The 24,614-nt window shown below is 35.8% G+C and overlaps 1 protein-coding gene and 1 pseudogene across 2 annotated transcripts in view; both read right to left on the reverse strand.

The window, feature by feature from the left end:
- Nucleotides 1–24,614, reverse strand: part of PIK3C3 (phosphatidylinositol 3-kinase catalytic subunit type 3) — a 153,635-nt gene that overhangs the window by 47,240 nt on the left and 81,781 nt on the right. For both annotated transcript variants that reach the window (XM_024760453.1, XM_024760452.1), the window contains exons 13-20: nt 22,594–22,661; nt 15,976–16,081; nt 14,380–14,496; nt 8,927–9,058; nt 6,269–6,397; nt 5,545–5,614; nt 2,784–2,848; nt 39–123 (exon numbers count right to left, since the gene is read on the reverse strand). In XM_024760453.1, the coding sequence (XP_024616221.1) occupies nt 39–123; nt 2,784–2,848; nt 5,545–5,614; nt 6,269–6,397; nt 8,927–9,058; nt 14,380–14,496; nt 15,976–16,081; nt 22,594–22,661 (772 nt within the window). The remainder of the gene's footprint in view (nt 1–38; nt 124–2,783; nt 2,849–5,544; nt 5,615–6,268; nt 6,398–8,926; nt 9,059–14,379; nt 14,497–15,975; nt 16,082–22,593; nt 22,662–24,614) is intronic.
- LOC112410060 (integrin beta-1-binding protein 1 pseudogene) lies at nt 23,725–24,324 on the reverse strand (annotated as a pseudogene).

The raw sequence follows: 24,614 nt of genomic DNA on the forward strand, positions 1-24,614 counted from the left end.
CCACATATCAATGAAACGTAGTAAGTTGAAATACTTACCACAGCTTTTAACATAAGTATCCATAACTTCAGCACTGATCCCATTTGGCCCATTCTCACTTGGTGCATATTTTCTAAAAAAGTTCTGAAAAGATATTATTTTCATGTTTATAAATTCAATACAATCCTTAAACAAATTAGCATTTAAAAATTGTAAATAATGACAAAGAGGTGTCTGGTGTACAGCAGTCAGTAATTATAAAATGTGGACTTTAGGAAGCATATTCCTCAGGAATCAGTCTTATTACTATGCTTATAGGCTAAGACAAACAAACAAACAAATAAATAAATAAAAGCCTGCTACTTCTATACCACAGGGGAAAACATTAAATAAACTTACTGCTATATCTCTATACTTAATTTATCAGTTTGTTTCACCTTTCTCTTGAATGTAAACATAAGGGGTTTTCTGGGTATCATACATTCTCCTAAAAGTGAACATGAGTTTTAAAAATTACCTTTTAAGTATGGCCACTGAAACACTGTTACCATTAACAAACTCAATAAAGTTACATTCCAATTTTCAAAATAATTAGAATGCAATGCTAAGAATTTTCAGATTCAGAGGAAAGTGATAAAAAGATAAATATAAGAGATGCAGACTGAACCAAAGAATTATAGGGGCACAATAAATACACTAGAGTGTCCAAAGAGTCTGGAAACACTGGGGAAAATCATGCATTTATTTTTTTTACCCCCAGATTACCAACTGGACCTATTCCCTTACATCTAGATGTTAAAGAAAAATACACAGTGTATATTATTTGAAAATACAACTAACACACTATTAAAAAAGTAAGTTTATCCTATGTTTTAAGCTTTTTGGAGCACTTTGTAAGTTTGACAAAGAATCTACATCTAGAATATATAAAGAACTCCTATAAATCAATAAGGAAAAGACAAACGACCCAACATGAAAATGCGCAAAAGATATGAACAAGCACTTCACAGAAGAAATAAATGGCCTACAAATATTTTTAAATACTCAATCTTTCAGGTAATCAGGGAAATGCAAACTAAATAATAATAAATACCAAAATTTAGAAGTTTGACAATACCAAGATTAGGCAAAGATGGGTAGCAATGAGAAACAGTTGCTTCTAAAAACAATTATTTTGGAAAACAATTTTTAATTATCTACTAAAGTTGAAGATAAGATAAGCTATGACTCAGCAAAATTATTTACACAGATCACACATGCAACTAAGAATCAGGACACAAACTGTCATTGGTTTAATTTACAAAATCATAATTGCACAGAGCAACATAATAATTGATAACTTTATTAAACAATTACTTCAGTTAAAACCTGTGCTAAAGCTCTGCATACATTTCATGTCATCTTCAGAACAATTCTAGAGCTAGGTACTCTTCATCATTATCCAAATTTTACAGATATAAAAACTGAGACTTGAAGGGTATGCTAGGGGGTCCCCTATACCTCTGACAGGTTTGATTTGTTAGTTGGGGTCACAGACTCAACTTACAGTTGTACCACAGCAGTGTGTATTACAGTAAAAGTATACACAACAGGATCAGCGTGGGAAAAATACACAGGCAAAGCCTGTGAATTCCATGTGCAATCCTCCTTGCTGTCTTCTGTGAAGGCATACACTGAGCGTACTTACTGGGGGCTGGTCATACAGGCACCCTCTACAGTCTATTTAGTTCAGTAACTATCAAAATTCTAGAAGGAAAGCAGGTTGCTTGCTATAAATCATATTATTTGTACAAACAGTCTAGGTATGTGAACCACCCTTATCAGTTAAAAGCCAAGTTCTCACAGAAAGCCAAATACCAGCTAAAGGCTAACCTGCTTGCAAGGTTACACAAAATATAGCTAGAAAGCTGCAGAGCCAAACTTCAAACTCAGGCAGTTTGATGTTTTGAGTGTGAGCTTTTAACCACTGAACATGACTGTACCCCAAACCAAACAGAATCAACCACCTGTTTTGACAACAAAACAGAGTAACGCTTTCTTGAAAATCTAAACTCCATACTGAATTACTGAGACACTTTAAACTGAGAAACACAAAAACACACTACAGCAAATATCCTCTATCAAGCCTTTCACTGTATTATTTTTCATCTCAGGCATATCAATTTTTCTGTGTGAATTATATACATTTTTCTTAGGAAAAAGAAAAATTATATTTAAAAATTAACAAAATAAACTATTAAGATGTAATAAGAATTCTGAATTAAACACTAATTCACATATTTAAAATGTAAAAAAAAAAATCCAAAGATATACATGGCTTAGTCCCAGAAAAAACTTGTCTTTTCTTATATTAAAGGAGAGAAATGACTTTGGAGGTGGGGATAAGGGTCTTAAAAAAATAATTGTGCAAAACATGTACAAGCAAAAATATCACTGTAGGACTGTTCTGACAACAAAAATCGGAAATAATCAGAATGTTCACCGATGGCTAAATAAATTATAATATTTTCATACTTTGAAATATAATACAACCATAAACTGTAACAAATTTAAAATTTGTTTACCAGTTAATTCCTGATCTCCTATTATATGTTAGGCCCATTTTAAGGAACTGAACATCTACCATGGAAGCATTTCTAACTGTTAGCATTATTTACTTCTCAGGAAAGGAAAACAACTTTAGGGAAGATGGGTGATAAAAAGAGACTGTCATTTCTAACTTTATATACTTTTTATAAAGATTGAAATTTTTATAATAAGAATATATTCATGAAATTTATAAATCTTTAAAATAGATACTATACCTGAATGCTTCCTTCTGTATCAAGAACTTCAGCAACAGGAACTGACTGGATAAATTGCATGAAGCCTACACAGGAACAGATGCATTGTATTAAGCATAGCTATTGGTGAAGCAATAAAAATAAAGATTCTGCTAAGAATACTCTTCATTTGAAAATGTATACACTACAAACCTAATAGCTTAAAGAGGTCTATAAACATTGTATTTAGTATACACTGGCATTTACATCATAGGAAATACAAGGAAACGTAAAAAACAAGAAATAAGCTGACAATCTGTATGCTTCTCAAGGCCAATTTCTATTATTATACACAAGGAACACAAAATAATAGGCTAGGCTTCTTAAATCTGGAATAAAAATTTCTTTCTATAGTATTATAACACATGTCAATTAAAATTATTCTGAATTTAAAATCATTTTAAGAAATCTGGAATTGTGGAATATCAATCACCTAACCCTAAAATTATAGTATATTCATTGGCTTTCTTTGTGTAATACTCCATCTTCTGCCATTCCCTGGAAATGATATAAGAGGGAAGTATAAATCCCTTAAACTACCAAAAAGAAGGGAAAGAAGATAGTATACAGGAGAATAAGGAGAAAAAGTAAATCTGGTAAGTCTAGGGACAACAAAAGAAGTATAAAACTACAAATCTGAAAAACAATCAAAGTTGAATGATGGAAACTATTTCAGGATCATAACCATGATCTGGTTTTGGTAAGCCTTACATTATAATCATTCACGTGCAAATTAGGAGACTGTATATTTCTTTAGAGTAAGAAATGTATCATCTATTCTTTTTTTTTTTTTTTTTTTTTTTTTTTTTTTTTTTTTTTTTACATTTTCTTCCCATACTTTGTATACAAAGTAGTTTCTCTTCACTCATTGATTTTAGCAGTTCTACTTTTACATACTGATTATAAATGTTAACTATAAATCTTTACTTTCCAGTGAAAGCTAGGAAGCAGGCAATTATGAACTCTCTATCATATATTATTAGCATCCCATAGTAGATTAGGAAATTTATAAATACAAAATTATAAAAATGTATACTTTTTTAGAGACATGTTTTTCATAGTACAATTTTTATTTTTATTTTTATTTTTTTTGTGGTACACGGGCCTCTCACTGTTGCGGCCCCTCCCATTGCAGAGCACAGGCTCCGGACGCGCAGGCTCAGCAGCCATGGCTCACGGGCCTTCCCGCTCCGCGGCATGTGGGATCCTCCCAGACCGGGGCACGAACCCGCGTCCCCTGCATCGGCAGGCGGACTCTCAACCACTGCGCCACCAGGGAAGCCCTGTATCATCTATTCTTATAAATACTGAACAGTCTGCATTAATGCACTTAACAGACATTTATAGTTTTTCTACTATGTAGCAAGAACTTCGCCAGATAAGCAAAAATAGAGCCTTGACCTTGCTTTCAAAGATCTTACAAGCTTGCAAGTTTTATTGGGATAAAAACTATGAACGAAAGAGAATAGCATAGGGAGACCTATATTACAACAGGGATCAGAGGACATCTGACATCTGAACCGTGTTTTGAAGGATAATAAAGATTAATTAGTAAAGCGGAAAGGATATTAAAGACAATGATCATATAAGACTGAAAAGAGCATGGTACATTTGAGAAAATGGAAGGTGGCTGGTGTGGCTAAAGCCTAAGAAGCAAGGGGGAGAGTGGCAAGAAAGAGGTGACAGAGATAGGTGCAGAAGTATGTCATACCATGCAAGAACTTGTAAACTAAGCTAAGGCTTTTGTCTTTGTCCCAAGAGCAAATGAAAGCTAAATAAATCAATCTATGAAGGATGGTAGAATATTTGCACTTTTAACAAGATCATTCTGAGAGAAAAATGAGAACAGGAATTAAACCGTCAAAAAGATTTGGGGGTGGCCCAGAGAAGGGCAGAAAGCCTAAAATAAAACAGGTACTTGTTTCTTCAAGATACCTAAGGGTAAGAAACTCTAAGAGTAACAAGATTATAAAATTTACAATAGGCATTAGGCAAGCATTCCTAGGGAATCTTCTGCCAAACTTCCAGAGGTTACTCAATATCAAAAAGACTTAGATATACATTTAAAAAAAAAATTAGTGGATAAGGCAACATCATCTGCTGAGTGGCTTGTATAAGCAGGGCACAGCCTCTCTGAGTTTTAGTAACTCTCAGTAATGATTCCAGATACAGATCACCATGGAAGAAAACTACTGTAGTTTGTAGTTACTGAAAGTTTTGAATGCAAAGAAATATATCAGAAAGATGCTAATTTTTCTTCCAAATATGTTGTTTAATGATTCCAAGAGGTATAAAAGGAAGGAAGGACAGAAGGAAGAAAGGGAGGGACAGAGGGAGAGAGGGAGGGAGAGACAGAAGGTAGGCCAGCAGTCAGGAAGGCCCAAGTGGTCTTCAGTGTTACACATGAGTTCAATCTCTAACATTCTTAACACTTTTCAATTGAAAAAGGAAAAGTAGGGCTTCCCTGGTGGCGCAGTGGTTGAGAGTCCGCCTGCCGATGCAGGGGACACGGGTTCGTGCCCCGGTCCAGGAAGATCCTACATGCCGCGGAGCGGCTGGCCCTGTGAGCCATGGCCGCTGAGCCTGCGCGTCCGGAGCCTGTGCTCCGCAATGCGAGAGGCCACAACAGTGAGAGGCCCGCGTACCACAAAATAAATAAATAATAAATAAATAAATAAATAAAAAAGGAAAAGTATACTCATTGGACACTGAAATAAATAATAATGTTATAAAATAAACTTACCATGTTTTGTACTAGTGGCTAATACTTTATAGGGCGTCAACTTCAAATCCAGATTTTCTTTTCGTAGCAGCTTAAGATCAAAAGTTATATTAACCAAATGAAAAGAATGTTATAAAATAGTTTTGCACGCAAGTACTATAGCACTTTAATACACAGAGATTTAGAAAGTAAATCTAAATTAAGGCTTAATTAAATCAATTAATTTAACTTTGATCATCAAAATAAATGTATTAAGCACTTTACACGGTGGTATGTCAAATTTCTTATCTTTTTCTAGATCACTGTCAGTTTTCGATGAACAGAAGGGTTCCTCGTAAGGATTTATGCAGGCCTTACTGGTCACAAAGTATTTTAGAACACAGAAAAAGGAAATGAGGACAAATATTTTCCTTTATAAGCCAGGGACAGAAACAGGATTTTAAAAAGAAGAAGATTTAATTGACTAAGAGGAAGAAAATTACTAAATTTAACACTGAAAGAACTTAACTGGGAAAAACATTTTTATAAAAAGGAACACATGCAGTTTCATTTTATACTAATCATAAGAGCCATCCTGCAGTGTACAAAAACAACTAAATTTGCTCAAGATCAAGTGGAGATTGTTCAGCTTTCTAGGACTGCATCTGAATGTTACAAAACAATTCTGTCCATGCACAGCATATCCACTAAATCATCAATTTCTAAAATGAAAAAATGTTCCCTACCAACATAAGGTTATGTTCACCTTGTCCATGAGTGAAATGATTTGGAGAATAAGTTGATCTTGGCGTAAATCATCCCCATGCTTAAATATAACTGGATATTTGCCTCCATCTTCTGTCTTAAAGAATAACTGTGCGGGCATAAGGGCACTCTGGAAATAAAAATATTATTTTCAAATTATATAAGATGGAAATGTGGGGAAATTTATAATAATCTAAAGAAAAGAAATGAGTCTAATAAAGAAAACAAATAATAATAACCTTAATTTATACAGGCCATGAGAAATAATAGCATAAAAAGTATCAGACAGAGGGATGAACAGACGTGTGACAAAGCAAATACAGTAAAATGTTAATAACAGGATAGAAGAAGTGGGTATACAGTTGTTTACTGTGAAAGTCTTTCAACTTTGCTGTATGTTTGAAAACTTTCGTATAAAATGTTGGGGGAAAAGGCAACAAAAATGCTTCAAAGAATGTATGTTTAGAACCTACAACCTCTAGTGGACTGAAACTCCAAACTTTAAATTATCTTAAATTTGTAGTATCCTTTTATCACCTCAGGCAAAATATATTTTATAAATTACCTTGTACCCTAGCTCACAAAAGCTGAAGAAGAACTGGAAGTGATCTTCCTAAAGATAAATGATAAGCAAGAGGTTCTTTGTTGTAATTTCCCTTTTCAGATTCGGATCTGATTCTGAAATTTAGATGTCATCTGAAATCTAATGCAAGCAGCTGACAATCTCAGGATAACTAAGCACTAATCCCAGTGCCTTAAGGGGTTCACTCCCCATGGAGATCTAGCTTTCATTCTTAAGCTAAGGTCTACAAAATACTGTTTAAAAATACTGAAAACTAGGTGCATAACCTTTTCAGCTCTAAGGAGTTCATAAAAAGACAACAGGAATTCATGGATTCCCCTACAACTCTGTGCAGACATTTCAGTGTATGTACAAGCATATGGGTAACATTCTAAAGTATCCAATCCATCACTTTCATTGGACCCTTAAAGACATTCATGACTCAAAAATGGTTAAAAATTATAATGCTAGAGTTATGTAGTAAACACTCTAGAACCATTAATTGCTATCTGCAATTCAGAATTTTTAAGAATGTCCACATACTCATATACACACTAACAAACGTAGTAAGGTAGATAGCTAGGGGGAAGCAGCCGCAAGGCACAGGGATATTAGCTCGGTGCTTTGTGACAGCCTGGAGGGGTGGGATGGGGAGAGTGGGAGGGAGGGAGAACCAAGAGGGAAGACATATGGGAACATATGTATATGTATAGCTGATTCACTTTGTTATAAAGCAGAAACTAACACAGCATTGTAAAGCAATTATACCCCAATAAAGATGTTTTTAAAAAAAAAAAAATTGAAATATAGTTGATGTATAATATTATGTTAGCTTCAAGTGTACTACATAGTGGAAAAAAGAAAAAAAAAGAATGTCCACATACTTAATAAGGGCTGGAAGAAAAAAATCAGGACTGAATATTAGGATTAAAAAGATGTCCCATGATATTTTATTGACCATCTACTTTGTGTATATAAGACATAATTATAAAATTATATTATTAAGGGAAAAATGGATCCAGAATACACCTAACAATAATGATAGATTCTTATGCCCCACTCTTACAACTCCTGCTCTATGTCTTAGATATTCTTTTTCATCCTGTTTGCAAAAAAAATAATAAAAATCCTTTTTTGATTCACTGGTTTTGATTAGTCCTAAGGGAATGAGAATATTAGAAGCAGGTCTTATTTGGGAGTTCTAGCATGAACTAAGAAATACTTGCATTTTCTCTCCTGTACCAGCATTTTTCAAATTGCAGGATATAATTCAATAATGAGTTTTAAAACCAATTAAATAGGTTGCAAACAACATTTAAAAATTAATGCAATAGAATAGTTTTTAAAAGAATAGAAACTATTAGAGTCCATAATATGCAGTAAGGTTAAGTACTGCTTTATGAAACTTACATTGCAGTTGTGTGCGCTGGGCTGCCATGGGCTGCCTTTAAACACACCCTTAAAAAATCAACCATTTTTTACTGTAATCACACCCCTTTTCATATACCCAAGTTGTTGATCTATGAGCCCTTTCTTATCTGATACAAAGTAATATCCCAATGCAACTTATGCCCTTCCACCCTTAGAATCAGAAGACCTAAAACATCATGCCTCAGAGAGACCTTTCAATATGATGCCCAGCAGATAATGATGCTTCTTCACAAGTAATGATGCTCAGCCCTTTGGCCTGCTTAGAGAAGGCAGCTGCTACCAGTTCTTTCTAACTATCCAGGTGGTGGCCAGCCAAAAGAAAGTCTGGCATGCTATTAAGGACTAAAGAGAATTACTACACTTGAAAATACAAGAAAAAATTTAAGTCATAGGTTAACTAGAACTCATATCTAAACACGGGAACTTATAATGTCTAAGTTTGCGATTTAACTTTTAATTTTTTTAAAAAAAAAGCTTACATGAGAAAAATCAGGTGATTAATAAATAGTTCAAAAATTAAAGATTAAAAAATCCAGATATAAAAATATTTTATACATTTCACATAAAATGTCTACTGATAATACAAAAAGATCTTAAAACAAAACACACGGATAAATAAAAGGTATCTTTTTTCAAAGGTAGTGTCTAAAGATCCACCACAATTACCTTAAATAATGTAGCTGTTTCTGGGATTATTCCTCTAATTTTCACCTGGGGTTCTAAAGGCAATGGGATAAGTTCCACATCTGACAAGTTCATCTTTTCGTTGTCTCCAAGCAATGCCTGTAGTCTCTCATTCTAGGAGAACAAGTTAGAAAGTACTAATTAGGTTAAAATGGAAAAGGGGTTTTTAAAGTATATGGTAAAGACATAAAGACTGATTCTATTAACTTTAAAATATTTGCAAAGCACCATAAAAGTATATGCGAAGTAATACAACATAAAGGAGAGAATATGTGTGAGAGACAAACATTTATAATCCACCTGACAAAAGCAGCAGCATGCTTTAAAAGGAGCAATCCCTTGACCTATGAAAAGTTGGACTTTCATAAGGTTAGGGAATATGTTTCTGTTGCTGCAACTGATAATCAGGAATATACTCAAGCTGGACTTAAAGATGCAATTTCTATTTTCAAAGGATCTGTGAAGTCACAAGGAGAAACTAATTTCATTTGAAGCTTAATTTCTCATGACCAAATATTAAGCAAGAATTTCATTAGCTGTTCCATTGCATGTATTGGGTTTAGAAAGTAAACTCAATTTACTTGGACCTTACCTTTTACTATTCATTGACTCTGTCTGATTGAACTTTTCCCAAGATATCACCATTTATTTATTTCCTTTAGCTCACATGCACACTGCATTGAGCCAAGATTTCAGAAATTCAAGCCATGATGAAACAGCTTTGTCATTTAGCAGCATCTATAGTGTTTAGACCAAGCCCATCTATTCAATTTCAAAATAATAATCTATTTCCTTTGAAAGCTGTGAGAGTATTGCATTCTTTAAACAGGTGAGCTTGTTCTTAAAGGGAGAAAACTTGACCTAATACACTGGGCTTCTTCCTATTTCTCAAACATGTCACACATGCTCCCATATCAGGGCCTTTGTGCTTGCAGCTCCTCTGGCTGGAATAGTCTTCTCTAGTTATTCAGTGGCTTGCTCCCCTACTTGCTTCAGGTTTCTGTCCAAATGTCAACTCTCAGTGAGGCCTTCCTGACTATTCCATTGAGAAGTGAAAAGCTGCCTTAATACTCGAACCCAGCACTTCCTATTCCCCTTTCCAGCTTTTTCTCCAAAGCACATGACACTATCTAGCATAAAATATATTTTACTTATTTTGTTAACTTTCTCCTCCAACAGGAATGTAAGGTCCTTACATTCTAAAGGTAGGGATTTTTATATTCACCTCTGTATCCTCAGAACCTAGAAAAGTGCCTGGCACACAGTAGGCATGTGATACATTTTTATAGAATAAATATTATAACATAAAGAATCACAAAGTGAAAAGAGACTACTGAACATTCAAAATGAAAGCTTTAATTGTTTTTTAAAAGTGTGGCATCAATGCATTTTTATTGGAACTCAAATATCTATATTCAAAGACCTCAATCAAGAGAATTTTTCCTTAAATGAGATCAGCAAAGGAAAGAAGTTGGCAACAATATTATTATTTGCTTTACCATCTGACACCTAACTCATGGATCCCCTGGCCACACATTTAATGCTGTTGCACTCACCAAGGCAACTCTCTCCCAACTTCGTTATGAGGGATGGAAAAGTACTATTACATATGATTGCAAATTATTAGCTGTAGTCATTTCATTATTCCTAGTAATAACACAAATAATGGTGGTAGAGAGTCATCTTGGCATTTCACTAAAACTTGAGGGCTTGTTTCTAGTAAAACTAAGTCAATAAAACTATGTTTGTCTTTTATCACATCATGAAAAACTGAAAAGATTTTTAGCCAATGTTGACAATATATTTAGGACTGTCTGACTTAAAATATAGGAAAAACAATATGTGTTTTGCAATATGTGGCAAAAACAACATTTATTTTGGGGGACTATAAGTGCTGTCTCCAGTAGGGAGTCAACTTCCAGAACAGCGAAAACTGAGGTGTATCCAGAGGCTCATGGGTGGCGAACAAAAGAGTATGTCACATAAGAACAAACTGCGGTTTAAATACATGCCCCAAACTGACAGTCAAAAGAACAGGAATTCTTTCTGCTGGTGGGCACTGGGGTCACACTGCTGCTCACCAGGGCACCTCTGGAGAGAAGGGCTCCAGGAGGAACAGCAGTAGGAATTTAGTTATTTAACCAGGATTTGTGATTCTTCTCAAAAACAAAGAAAACGCTGACTCAATAAACATGTGTTTCTCTGCAGCCTATTTTCTCCTCCCCAACCTCGTTAACATTATTCCCTGCACGCATCTCTGCCAGACCTGATCCCCTGCCTTTAAATTCCCGACTCAATTTTTCACCTTTTAGTCTCTCCGCCTTCCTCTCACAATTCTGAAGGACAGTAAAATGTGTTGTGGTGTTTTACAAATGTCACCAAGAAAGATTTTCCATTTATGGGATTAGGTAAAGAGAAGATATCAGATGAATCCTTCATATCATTTGGGCAAAAGATCAGGAAAAATAACATCTGAAGAACAGATGCTCATCTATTATCATCAAGTAGAAACCTCACCCCGTTGAGAGCAAAATCAATGTACTGGCCATGAGAACACATTGCCAGTCACTATCACTAGTTCTGCAACCTTGGGTGAGTTACTCTGGACCTTCTTTTTCTCAGAAAAATTCTAGTCTAAATAATCTCTAGAGGTTCTTTCCATGTCAAATAAATTGTATTCTAAGATACTAAGATTCTAAAATGGGAGCCAGAAAAGCACTGTAGATAAAAATATGGACTCAGAATGTCTGGGTACAAATCCTAACTTCAACACTTACTAACTGAGGACATCTGGCAAATTACTTAACCTCCTACTACCTACTTTTCCTTACAATTGGGATAATAATAGTACCTAACTTATAGGGTTGTTGTGTGGATAAAAATCAATGTATATAAACTCATAAAATAGGGTCCCATACATAATCTGTACTTCTAACCACTCCTATTACTATAACAGGCCTCATTTAATTGCACTTCACTTTAGGGCACTATGCAGATATTGATTGCATTGTTTACAAATTGAAGGTCTATGGCAACCCTGTGTCAAGCAAGACTATTGGTGCCAATTTTCCAACAGCACTTGCTCACCTTGTGTCTCTATGTCACATTTTGGTAATTTTCACAATATTTCAAACCTTCTCACTATTATTATACTTGTTATCATGATCTGTGATCAGTGATCTTTGATGTTACTATTGTAATTGATTTGGGGCATCATGAACCAAGCTCATATAAAACAGAGAACCTAATCGATAAAACGTTACGTGCGTTTTGACTGCCCCATTGACCAGCTATTCTCCCTCTCTCTTCTTCCCCTATTCCCTGAGACACAATGTTGAAATTAGGACAATTTACAACCCTACAATGGCTTTTATGTGTTTAAGTGAAAGGAAGAGTCACAAATCTCTCACTTTAAATCAAAAGCTAGAAATAATTAAGCTAGTGAGGAAGGCATGTTGAAAGCCTAGACAGGCCAAAAGCTAGGCCTCTTATGCCAAAGAGCCAAATTGTGAATGCAAAGGAAAAATTCTTGAAGGAAATTAAACTACTATGAACACATGGATGATAAGAAAGCAAAACAGCCTTATTGCTGATCCGGAGACAGTTTTAGTGGTTTGGATAGAAGATCAAACCGGCCACAACATTCCCTTCAGCCAAAGCCTAACCCAGAGCAAGCCCTAACTCTCTTCAATTCTATGAATGCTGAAAGAGGTGAGAAAGCTGCAGAAGAAAAGTTTGAAGCTAGCAGAGCTTGGTTCATGAGGTTTAAGGAAAGAAGCCATCTCTATAGCATCAAAGTGCAAGGTGAAGCAGCAAGTGCTGACGTAGAAGCTGCAGCAAGTTATCCAGAAGATCTAGCTAAGATAATTAACAAAAGCAGTGGATGACACAGCCTTATATTCGAAGAAGATGCCATCCAGGACTCTCACAGCTAGAGAGGAGAAGTCAATGCCTTGCTTCAAGGCTTCAAAGGACAGTCTGACTCTCTGGTCAGGGGCTAATGCAGTTGGCAACTTGAAGTTTAAGCCAACGCTTATTTACCATTCCAAAAATCCTAAGGCTCTTAAGAATTATGCTAAATCTACTGCCTGCTCTATAAATGAAGAACAAAGCCTGGATGACATCACATCTGTTTACAATATGGTTTACTGAATATTTTAAGCCCACTGTTGAGATTACTGGTCAGAAAAAAAAAGATTCCTTTCAAAATATGACTGCTCATTGACAATGCACCTGGTCACTCAAGAGTTCTGGTGAAGATGTACAGTGAGTTAATGTTTTTTATACCTGCTAACATAATATCCATTCTGCAGCCCATGGATCAAAGTCTGATTTTGACTTTCAAGTCTCAGTACTTAAAAAATACTATCATAAGGCTGTGAGTGTTAGTGATTCCTCTGATGGATATAGGCAAAGTAAATTGGCAATGTTCTGGAAAGGATTCACCATTCTAGATGCCATCAAGAACAACTGTGATTCATAGAAAGAGGTCAAAATATCAACATTAACAGGAGTTTGGAAGAAGTTGATTCCAACTCTTAGGATGACTTTGGGAGGTTCAAGACTTCTGTGGAAGAAGTAACTAGCAAGATAGCTAGACTTAGAAGGGGAGCCTGAAACTGTGACTGAATTGCTGCAAACTCATGATGAAACTAACAGATGAGAGGCTGCTTCTTAGGGATGAGCAAAGGAAGGTAGTTTCTTGAGATGGAATCTACTTCTGGTGAAGATGCTATAAATGTTGGTGAAATGACAAACAGAGGATTTAGAATATTCCATAAAGTTTGTTGATAAAGCAGTGGCAGGGTTTGAGAGAACTAACTCCAATTTTGAAAGAAGTTCTACTATGGGTAAAAATGCTGCCAATGAGCACTGCATGCTACAGTGAAAACAAATTGTTAGTGAAAGGAAGAGTCAACTGACGTGGCAAAGATTAATTATCTTCATTGTTGTCTTATTCTACAAAATTGCCCCAGCCACTCCAACCTTCAGCAACCACCACCCTGATCAGTTAGCAGCCACATCATCGAGGCAACGCCTTCCATCAGCAAAAAGATTATGATTCTCTGAAGGCTCAGATGATGGCTAGCCTTTTTTAGCAATATTTTTAATTAAGGTATATACATTGCTTTCTTTAGGCATAATGCCATTGCACACTTAACAGACTACAGTATAGTCTATACTATACAGTATAGTGTAGACCTAACTTTTATATGCACTGGGAAACCAAAAAATTCATGTGACTCACTTTATGGTGATATTTGCTGTACTGCAGTGGTCTGGAACAGAACCTGCAATATCTGCGAGGTATGGCCGTAATTGCATGATAAGAATTCCATAAAATATATCAACCAAAGAGACAGTACCAAAACTCAGTATTTTATGATACCAAGACATTATTAGTCATAAACAGAAAGCAAAGCCCAAAGGTTTACCTTTTTCTTACGATTTCCACTTTCACGCTGAACTGCCTTCATTAGGTGCACCAGCCGATCTACAAAGGTCTGCTGTGCAGCCAACAAAGAACGCATAACTCTGACAGACTTATCACCCTGAAGGGATTCAAAGGAAAGAAAAATTAATTCTATGTAGCATAATGATTAGGGTTTCTTCAATAGCGTGGGTGATCTTTATTCTTTTAATAGCCACAAACTTCAACACAAAGTAGTATTGAAAAAAATTATCTTTATTCAGAGAGAATGATAAACCTGTTATCTTAAACACCGCCAACTCTTCCACAATTGAAAATTAACTGAATCTTCAGCGAATACTGGTCTATCAAAAGTTGCACTTTTTTTCCCACACGCAACCATGTGACAAGATAGAATTCATTCACCCAAAATGTATTCACTCACCAGTTCAATAAATATCTGGAAGCCTATAATTTCTTCAAAAATGTGCTGGGCATACAGCAGAAACAATACTATCCTCAGGGAAATAAATATATACTTAAAAAAAAAGTTCTCAAAGAGTAATATGATATGCTTGCTTAGTAAAACAGAAGTCATAAAAACTAAATGCTATAAAGTCTCATGTAGTAATTCTCAGCTCATAAAATATTATAAAATAACATTTTCCCATTTAGTCTCTCCAATTACATTGATAAAGGCAGCTTGGCAATTGTCATCCTTATTTCGAAGATGGAAATTTATGCTCAAAGAGACTGAAATTTCCTCACAGGATGACAAAGGTTGTAAGTGACAGAGATTATGAGAGGACCAACTGCTTATCTGCTAGTCAGTTAGATATAGAGAATCTCTGGCCTCTGAGAACTGTACAAAAGTTTAGACTCAAAGAGTTCAATAAGATGTGACTTAAGTTTTTAAGAAAATTTAAATGAAACATGAAACAGCAGATAAAGATGCTCTGAAGTAAAATATTACATTTTTACAGCAAATCACAGTTAACGTCGTGACAGTTTTCTTTTCATTGCCTGTGCACCTTCTGCTGACTGAACTGTGACACTGCCTTAACAATCACAAGAATACCGGGCGAAAAATGGCTTACATACCTCTAGAAACTATAAAAGCAAAAATATAAGTTATATAGAAAGTATCTGTAATATGATCATTACCAGATTTATATAAATAAACCTAGTCTTAAAAATAAAAACAGAAAACAGAGAGTGAAATAAAAAAGCAAAGCTTTGGGGGTTTTCTGTTCCAGGTATAGGTTTATTTTATTAAATCAGGGGTCAACAAACTTACTATAAAGGGCCAAGGATTAACTACTTTAGGTCTTGTTGACTACAGAGATTCCATACCAGATATTTATCTCCTATTGGAGTACAAAAGTGACCACAAACAATATGAAAACAAATGAGCATGACTATGTCCCAATAAAATTTTACTTATGAACACTGAAATGTGAATTTCACATAATTTTCATGTGTCACAAAGTATTATTCCTCTTGTGATTTTTTACAACTATTTAAAAATAAAAATCCTTAGCTCATAGGGCATACCAAAACAGGCAATAGGCCGGATATGTCCCATGCACCGTGTCTGCCAACCCCTACATTAAATGGTTACCTTCAACAATGCTTGACTGAACCGTCTCATTACATTCAAGTACATCTCATGGGTCTTTGGATCTCTCTGCTGAGTATCTTGATCTTCACATTCCACTATCACATACCTTAAAAATGTTAAGTCATTCATGTAAATGTGAAATGAAACTCAGAATCATTTTGTAAACACTTATGCCTTTCCATTAAAACAGATCAATTCACATTTGCAAAAATAATTAATGGGAGTAATGAAACATATTTTATTATCACTCTTTTTAAAGCTGAAAATTCAGGAACAACATATATAACCTTCTATAAAGGTAAATTAATAACAGAATGCCTTAATGTGTACAATATCCTAGACTTTCTAAAAAATTTGGCATCAAAATGAGCATTTTCTCCTAATGCTTTATGAGGTACACAGAGCATTAACATCTTCAGAAATTATATAAGCTCACAAATCTACCAAGTAACTCATGAACAAAAATATTTTCAAAATATATGTAATACTTTTGGTATTACATAAGGCTCTCTTATTCTGGGGAAAAACAACAACAACAACAACAACAACACTGAAGCTTTTTTCATTAACATACCTCTGAAAGATAAATTAAAATCTTAATTTTTCCTTTCATATCCAATTTCCCCATTTCTCAAAATTCCATATATAATCTTCAATTTTTCCATCATAAAATTGTGGTTTTAGAGAGTTAAAAAATTTTAAATATAAATATAGTCTTAAACCTAAACTGCTTATACAATTCATATAATCATATAAATAATGACCTGGATTAGATTTTAGAGGTTGTTTAATCCAGTGTTTCCAACTGTTCTGATTGGAACAAGCCATACTAACAAATACATTTTAGATCACAACTCGTTACACACAGCCCACGTGTGCACACAGATGCATAAAACTGAAAAAAATTTCACAAAGCAATATTCTATGAACAATATGTTAATATTTGTTACTCTGTTCTATTTCACTTTTCTTTAAATAACAAATGCTAGACTGTGAGCCTTAAAATTGATTTCAGTGGATAATGATGTGCAGTTTCAAACTTGCTTACTTTATCAACAGCAAAACTTAGAGGTGGCTGTATCTTGCCCACGGTGGCACAACTGGTTGACTGAAGAGCTGAAATCAGAACCCTGGACTCTGGGGTCCTCGGCTAGAATTCTTTCTACTAAGCTTACTCTCACAGTTTGACCTTTAAAAACCACATGAAACTTTTTAACTTCCTTAACTGATAGTATTTCACAAATCTCAAATCACAGGGCTTACTATTTTCCTTTATACTATTTCTGAAAAGAAAATAGTTAACCATCTAGAAGGTAAACTTCATAAGAGCAGAAAGCTTACCTGTCCATCTTGATACCCTCAGCACTTCCATGCCTGGTTCATAATACTCAATATATTATTGTTGAATGAATGACCCCAATTTCATGGATTTAACAAGTATCTCAATGTTGATAATTCTCAAATATGAATATATATCCCTTTTCCCACATCTAAGGCCTAACTTTGCATGTCATTAGGTGATCTGCTTTTATATTCAACTACCCTAATTTTCAAGCAGAAGATCCCCTTTTCAAGACACTGCTTGTCATTTTTAACAGAAGATGTGTAAAACTGAAGTTATCACACTAAATGCGTTACTTTTCTATCTCAATTGAAGGCATTATCAATATTTCAGGCATTTAGGCTACAGTTTGAATCACGTGAGGTTGTAACCAAACCAGAGAACACAGGTTCTACCTAAAACTATAACTGGCACTTTGTGTTTAATTTGTGGTCTGTGCATCTAGAGCCAAACGTAGATTACATTCCCTCACTTCAAACACCTATATCCAATTAGTCACTAGGCCCTGTTGATTTTTTCCTAAAAAATGCTTCTTGTAGTTGTACTGTACTACTAGCAAGCCCTGTCTGGAATCAACCAGCAGATACCTCTCACCTAGCTTCTCTAACTCTAAAAACAAACCCCTTACTGATCAATACAATCATCCAAATTTTTCTTCTTTAAACTACCTTCATCATGTCCCACCTATATTAACAAAAACATCAATGGTTCCCGCTTTTCTACTATTTTAAAACAGTTTCTGTGGCCATAAGCTTCTGGTTCAAACTTCCACCATCTCCAATTCATGCATTCACACTCCAATCAGCTCGACTCCCCACCACCCCCACTTTGTGCTTTCACTCATGTTTCGGTGCTGTCCAGAAACACCTTCCCACCTCCACCTTTCCTTATTCTACCCACCCTTCAAATACAGGTGACACTCCGTCTCTTCCAGGAAGTTTTTGCAAACCCTAACAACTTCTTTCTCCTCTGCCTTCCTAAAACAGGCACAGCCTCTCATACAACTTGTGGTGATAATGTTACCTTGCTCGTCACTGTTTCACACATTTACACCTAGCTCCTTTCAGAGATTATAAAGAAACCGATGCCAGATTCCGGATCTTAAAAATCTTTAGTAGCCCTTGACATACACAATATAGTCTTACACAAAGAAATGTTTTAAAGGTTGATAAAAGTTAAGAGCCTTCTCCCACTGACTTCCCAGGTGATCTGGAAGTCCTCAGAGTTGTATAACCTAACAATAGAATTTTCTGTAAAGTGGTATGAGGAACTAAACCCTGACACTATATCTACCTTATAGAATGAGAGTTCTAAACCAAAAATTCAAGAAAGCATTTTTCAATCTTGAAACTGTCAATACAGATTCAAACCCAGTCCATACTCTCTAACCCTTTAAAGTCCTTGACTATTCCCATCACCTTAGTGTATTCATTGTGTTTTCCTGTGTTTACACGGCAACTCCTTTCTAAAGGAGTAATACAGATGACCATAATATACGGCTCCACTGCTTTGTTCAGGTCCCATTGACTGCCAAGTAAACACAATGGCTGCAGCTACGTGATAAAGGTCACATATCAAACACCTCTCAAAATCATTCAAGCCAAAGTTCTTATGCAAAGGAAAAGTCCATCTAAAATAAAAATGACAGTGTCATCTCCAAAATGAAGGACAAATTTAGATCAAGACTAGAAGACCTAGATTTGAGTCACTTCTGAATTCTCTGTTCTCAGCAGTAAGGAAACTCTACAAAACACTCTCAGGTGCTTCCTTGAAACCTGTCATCTTCAAGTAGAAATGCAGACAAAATTGCCTGGGTACCCATCGTATGATGACATCAGTGGGCTACCTGTTTCCTGGCAATTTCATTTTGTGAGGTAAATAACCTTTATTACCTTGAAAGGTCTTAAAAGTTATAGAAAAACATGTCAAGGCAGCCAGAGTTTACTTTCAATTTCAACATACTGGAATAGCTATAAAAATAAAAAAAACTGCAACAATTTATAGATCCTGATGCCCAACACTTTACAGACTGGAGACTATAACTCCCCTCTGAGGTTTAAAATGTTGACACTATTCATTTTAAAAGGATTGTCTGTACTACTGTAGGCCTCTAAGGATTCAACTATAGCAGGAATCCTGTTTAAATCAATGGAAAGGGAACAAATGAACAAGGAAATTCAAAATGTTCAAAAGGAAAGAGCACAATCAAGTAAAATTTATATTTTAATACATTTGTTATAATAGAGTAAACTTAGACTGAGAGGCATATAAATTGTTACATGTGATTAATATTTTTATACTATTCTGTCCAGGTTCAAAGGAATAGTATGATTATTTTAAGTCAATTATTTGAAATTACTTCCCATATTTTCACCCTACAATCAAAAAAGTGGTGTGTACCAAAGTCAGAAGTCCACATCAATAGCTTTTTCTTCCCCATGAGTGTTTCTGAATATGAAATATGCAGACTATAAATATGGGAAAAACAATTACTCCTCAGAGAATGAATAGACATAGCACATGCTATTGCATCAGTGAATCAGAGACATAGTGGGAAAACACAAATCAAATCTAAGTTTGATGGAATGCTTATAAGACTGGGAGCTAGGGCTGTACTTTGTTTATTATCTATGGAGAAAACAAAGTGCTCTTTCTGAACAGAAACTGTTGCCTCGTTGGAAACTGCTCATCTAATAGGTTTCCTACTGTTCAGCTGCTTTCAGAATGGTTTGAAAACTCTTCCTACTTGAAATAAGATATCAAAGATGCTATCTCAACTAATTTCAAATTTTACAATGAAATCTGGTCTATACTCAAATCCAAATACATAATTTTAAACACCACATAATCAGTATACATACATACAGCTCTTATAATAGTGACTACTCTAGACTATAAATTCTGAGCCAGAGTAAACTTTCCATGAATATCACAAGGAAATAAAAATATCTATAAAGGAATTCTTAGTAAATGATTTTTAAAATATATAAAACCTTAATTTTAAATACCTAAGAAGCTTAAAAGTACTTACTCAAACCTTGGCACTGTGCCCCACACATTTTTTTTTTTAATTTCCATTGAATTATTTACCCAGATTTTTATGAGGAAATATTTTTCCATAACACCAGTGAATAGACATACACTTAAGAATTCAGATTAGAATATGGAGAACATTAGGAAGCAAGAGGTTACATTAAAAGGAAATAGTACCTATCTGGTAATACAATGATTTCTAAGAAAAATTTTCAAAGTAAAAATGGTGATTAACAACTAGCCAAAACATTTTGTGGATGTATTTTCAAGGACATACTGAAAGTTACGGTGAGGGAAACGTGGTTTATGAATATTATATTAAATTCTAAAGTAAAAGCAAGGAACTATTTTTCCTCCCACTACTAAGGCCAACAGGAAAAATACAATTACAGGTCCCAAAGTGGGGGGAAAATGAGTGATTTAGTTAAGATTGTTGAAAGGGGAAAAAATGAGTGATTTAGTTAAGACTGTTGAAAGTGGTTTTTCTTCAATGAGAAGAGAACCGTGAAGGCTGAAACTAAAGAAATATGTGTTATGTAAGTAATGAACACCCACGTTTATTAAAGAGCCTTTGATTTATTTATCTGCTTATTGGCTACAAGGGCAGTATCCAGATAAGATTATGTTTGGAGAGTGGGAAAATGAAGTTAATGATTTGACCTACAGGACAGTTCTCCAACTCAGTCTAAAACACGGAAAGCAAAACACCTCACTATTCTTCAAAAACAATTACCTTTCAGAATGAACAGCTATTAATTTGTACTGTTTAAGTTAACCGCAGTAAACTGAGCAGTAAGATTAGATCAGAGATCATTTCTACAGTTAAAAAAAGTATCAAGTTTGGGCTTCCCTCGTGGCGCAGTGGCTGAGAGTCTGCCTGCCGATGCAGGGGACACGGGTTCATGCCCCGGTCCGGGAAGATCCCACATGCCGCAGAGCGGCTGGGCCCGTGAGCCATGGCCGCGGAGCCTCCGCGTCCGGAGCCTGTGCTCCTCAACGGGAGAGGCCACAACAGTGAGAGGCCCGCAAACCGCAACAACAACAACAACAACAAAAAGTATCAAGTCTGTCATCAAGTCTGTCAGGAAGTTTAAAAAAATGTTCTCTCAAATGTACAGAAAGCTTCAGGTAGAGCCTACCCAACTGGCTCTGCCCTTTGTTTGCTCTATAAAACTAGATAAGGCTCTCTTGTCTAGTGTTTAATCCTTGTGCTTTTTTTAATTGAACCAAAATATTTCTCATTGTGGCTTAAGCTACTTGTTCTTTACACTTTAGAATTCTATGACAGATAAAGGGAGCCATGCTTCACATTAATTGTGTCTCAGTAAATCAGTTAGCTTTTCTATGCCTCAGTTCCTCTCTTTCTTTCATGTAACTCACTCAGGAAACCTGCTCTCATGTAAAATAGATACTTACACTTGCCCTATTTAACTTCACAGAACAAATGAGAAAAGGTCACTGACAATACTCTGTAAATGGCAAAATGTGAGATAAATGATCCAATCCTAGTTCAGGTTTTACCAAGTTCAGCTACATCATGCCTCTGCCTTAGTTTCCTCATGTATAAGTAACTTCAAATTCTAATTTTCTGTCCTTGCATGATTCCAGTGTTTTAGTAAATAATATGAAAATACATACTCCTGAAGGACAGTGAAGTATCATACTTACACTACTTAAATAGCATAAAAGGCAAGCAGACATCAAACTGAAAAAAACGATTATCTTACCCAGTTTTATCTTAGATCCTGGAAAGTTAGTGAAAGGAAGAGAAACTCTGGTGCTAATAAGCATTTCCATTAGCACAGCTGTAAAGAAATACAGCTAGTGTGACAGGGCGAGAGAGAGGCATGGACATATATACACTAACAAACATAAGGTAGATAGCTAGTGGGAAGCAGCCGCATGGCACAGGGATATCAGCTAGGTGCTTTGTGACCGCCTGGAGGGGTGGGATAGGGAGGGTGGGAGGGAGGGAGACGCAAGAGGGAAGAGATACAGGAACATATGTATATGTATAACTGATTCACTTTGTTATAAAGCAGAAACTAACACACCGTTGTAAAGCAATTATACCTCAATAAAGATGTTAAAAAAATAAAAAAAGAAATACAGCTAGATATAAATACTGCATAGGCTTTTGATGATTGCTCATACTTTATTTTAAACTGCCTTTTTGTTTACAGTATGGGAAAAAACAGTCTTGAACAGTGATGAGAAAATAAACAAAAAATTATTTCACATACCAGTATAAATAATTAGCCAGTGTTGAGTTTTTGCAGGCTCTTGATATCAAGAAGGTACACAGATCTTGCTGAAAGAATGAAAAGAAATGTATACATATTATATTACCATCTGCTATTAACAAGGGGGAAATAAGAGAGTCTACATTTGCCTATCGGTTTTCATCTACATATCTATGTCACAGATCGTATTTTCATGCATCCACCTATCCCTCCATCCCACCATCCAGTATTTATTCTAAACCAGGTGATATGTGAGAGGCTAAGGACGCCATGGTTTGCAGAGTTCCTTGTCCTCCTGGAAGCTTAACATTTGGTGGAGGAGAGAAGCATTACAGGAAGTCACAGTAATAGTTTAGATTGGGAGGTCAGAAGGCAGCAATGAGGATGTGATATTTAGGCAAGAGCAAAATGACGATATGTACAAAGGCCCTGAACCTAACTGTTCAAGGAACTTTTAAAAGGCTCAATGTAGCTGAAATATAGTGAACACTAAAGTAAAGGATGCTGAAAAGGTAGGTAAAAGCCAAATTGTGAAGACCTTTAAGGTCACGCTACTGAGTATGGATTTTATTTTATTTATTTTATTTTATTTTTTTGGCTGCATTGGGTCTTAGTTGTGGCATGTGGGATCTTCGTTGAGGCATGCAGGATCTTTCGTTGTGGTGCACGGGCTCTTCACTGCAGTGTGCGGGCTTCTCTCTAGTTGTGGCATGCGGTTCTCTAGTTGTGGCATGCAGGCTCCAGGGTGCATGGGCTCTGTAGTTTGCAGCACACAGTCTCTCTAGTTGAGGTGCGTGAGCTCAGTAGTTGTCGCGCCCAGGCTTAGTTGCCCCGCGGCATGTGGGATCTTAGTTCCCTGACCAGGAATGGAACCCACATCCCCTGCACTGGAAGGTGGATTCTTTACCACTGGACCACCAGAGAAGTCCCTTTTTTATTAAAAAAAAAAATAAGACACATTTTAACAGAAAAACAAATGATTGCTATTTTATACACTGCATTTTCTTCAGAAAATCTAGAGCAAAGGATAGCTCATATTTCTATAATAGTTCAACACCACAGACTGAAAACAGAACTATTGAGAAAACAGCTGAACTTGCACATGAAGTCTACTTCCCCTTATTGCAGAATTCAAGGTTTCTCAGATGACAATACAGAGTCAAACGCAGTGGATAAAACTTTGCAGATTGCCTGTGCTTGTTCCAGGCTGCTGCACTGGTAAACCCACAGGCTGTATTCTTCGTTGCTGCCATCTGTGGTCTTCAGAGCCAATAAGCTTTTTCCTGCCCCCAGACCATCATCATAACAGATCATCCAGATGATAAAATATAGAGTGTGCCGATGCAAAACATCATACTGATCTGATGTGGATACTTTTATATCATACTTAGAAACAACTAATAAATTCTTCCTCCAGAAAACAAAAGACATCTTTCCATCTTGCTGGGTGACATCTATATAATTTATCAGGTCTAGTCGCCCTTCAAGACTTTTCCCCTCAGAGAATTTCAGTTTCTCAATGGCACCAACATACTTTATTCGAAATTCTGCACAGGTATCTGAATGACTGTTGCTTTGTACTGAGCTCTGGGTGTAATCAATATCAAGGCTTGCCACAGTGCTGAATCAAGAAAGCCCTCCAAGGCTGGAATCTACAGACTTGCTCCTAGTACTGATTTCACTATTCTGGGAGCTGCTACTGCTCTGTCGCTTTTTGTCTTTCTGGAACATCTTCCACCATAGCTTGATCCAGAGGCGCCCCCTACAGAATCGAACACTATTTTGTCGTCTTCAAAGGTTCCACAGACAGCAGTCTGCACAGATAGCTTCCTTTCCTTCCAACATGGTCAATTCTTGTCAGAAAAACAAGGTACCTCACCACCACCTGCGATCAGGGTCAGACACCCATCACCACAGCAGCCAGAGCCACAGCAGCCACCTCCATTCTGGATTTTATTTTCAAAGCAATCGCTACTCAACAAAAGATCTAAAGCAGGAGAGTGAGATGATGTGATTTACAT

Source organism: Neophocaena asiaeorientalis, unplaced genomic scaffold (genome assembly GCF_003031525.2).
Source record: "Neophocaena asiaeorientalis asiaeorientalis breed wild unplaced genomic scaffold, Neophocaena_asiaeorientalis_V1.1 scaffold408, whole genome shotgun sequence".
Classification (NCBI taxonomy): Eukaryota; Metazoa; Chordata; class Mammalia; order Artiodactyla; family Phocoenidae; genus Neophocaena; species Neophocaena asiaeorientalis.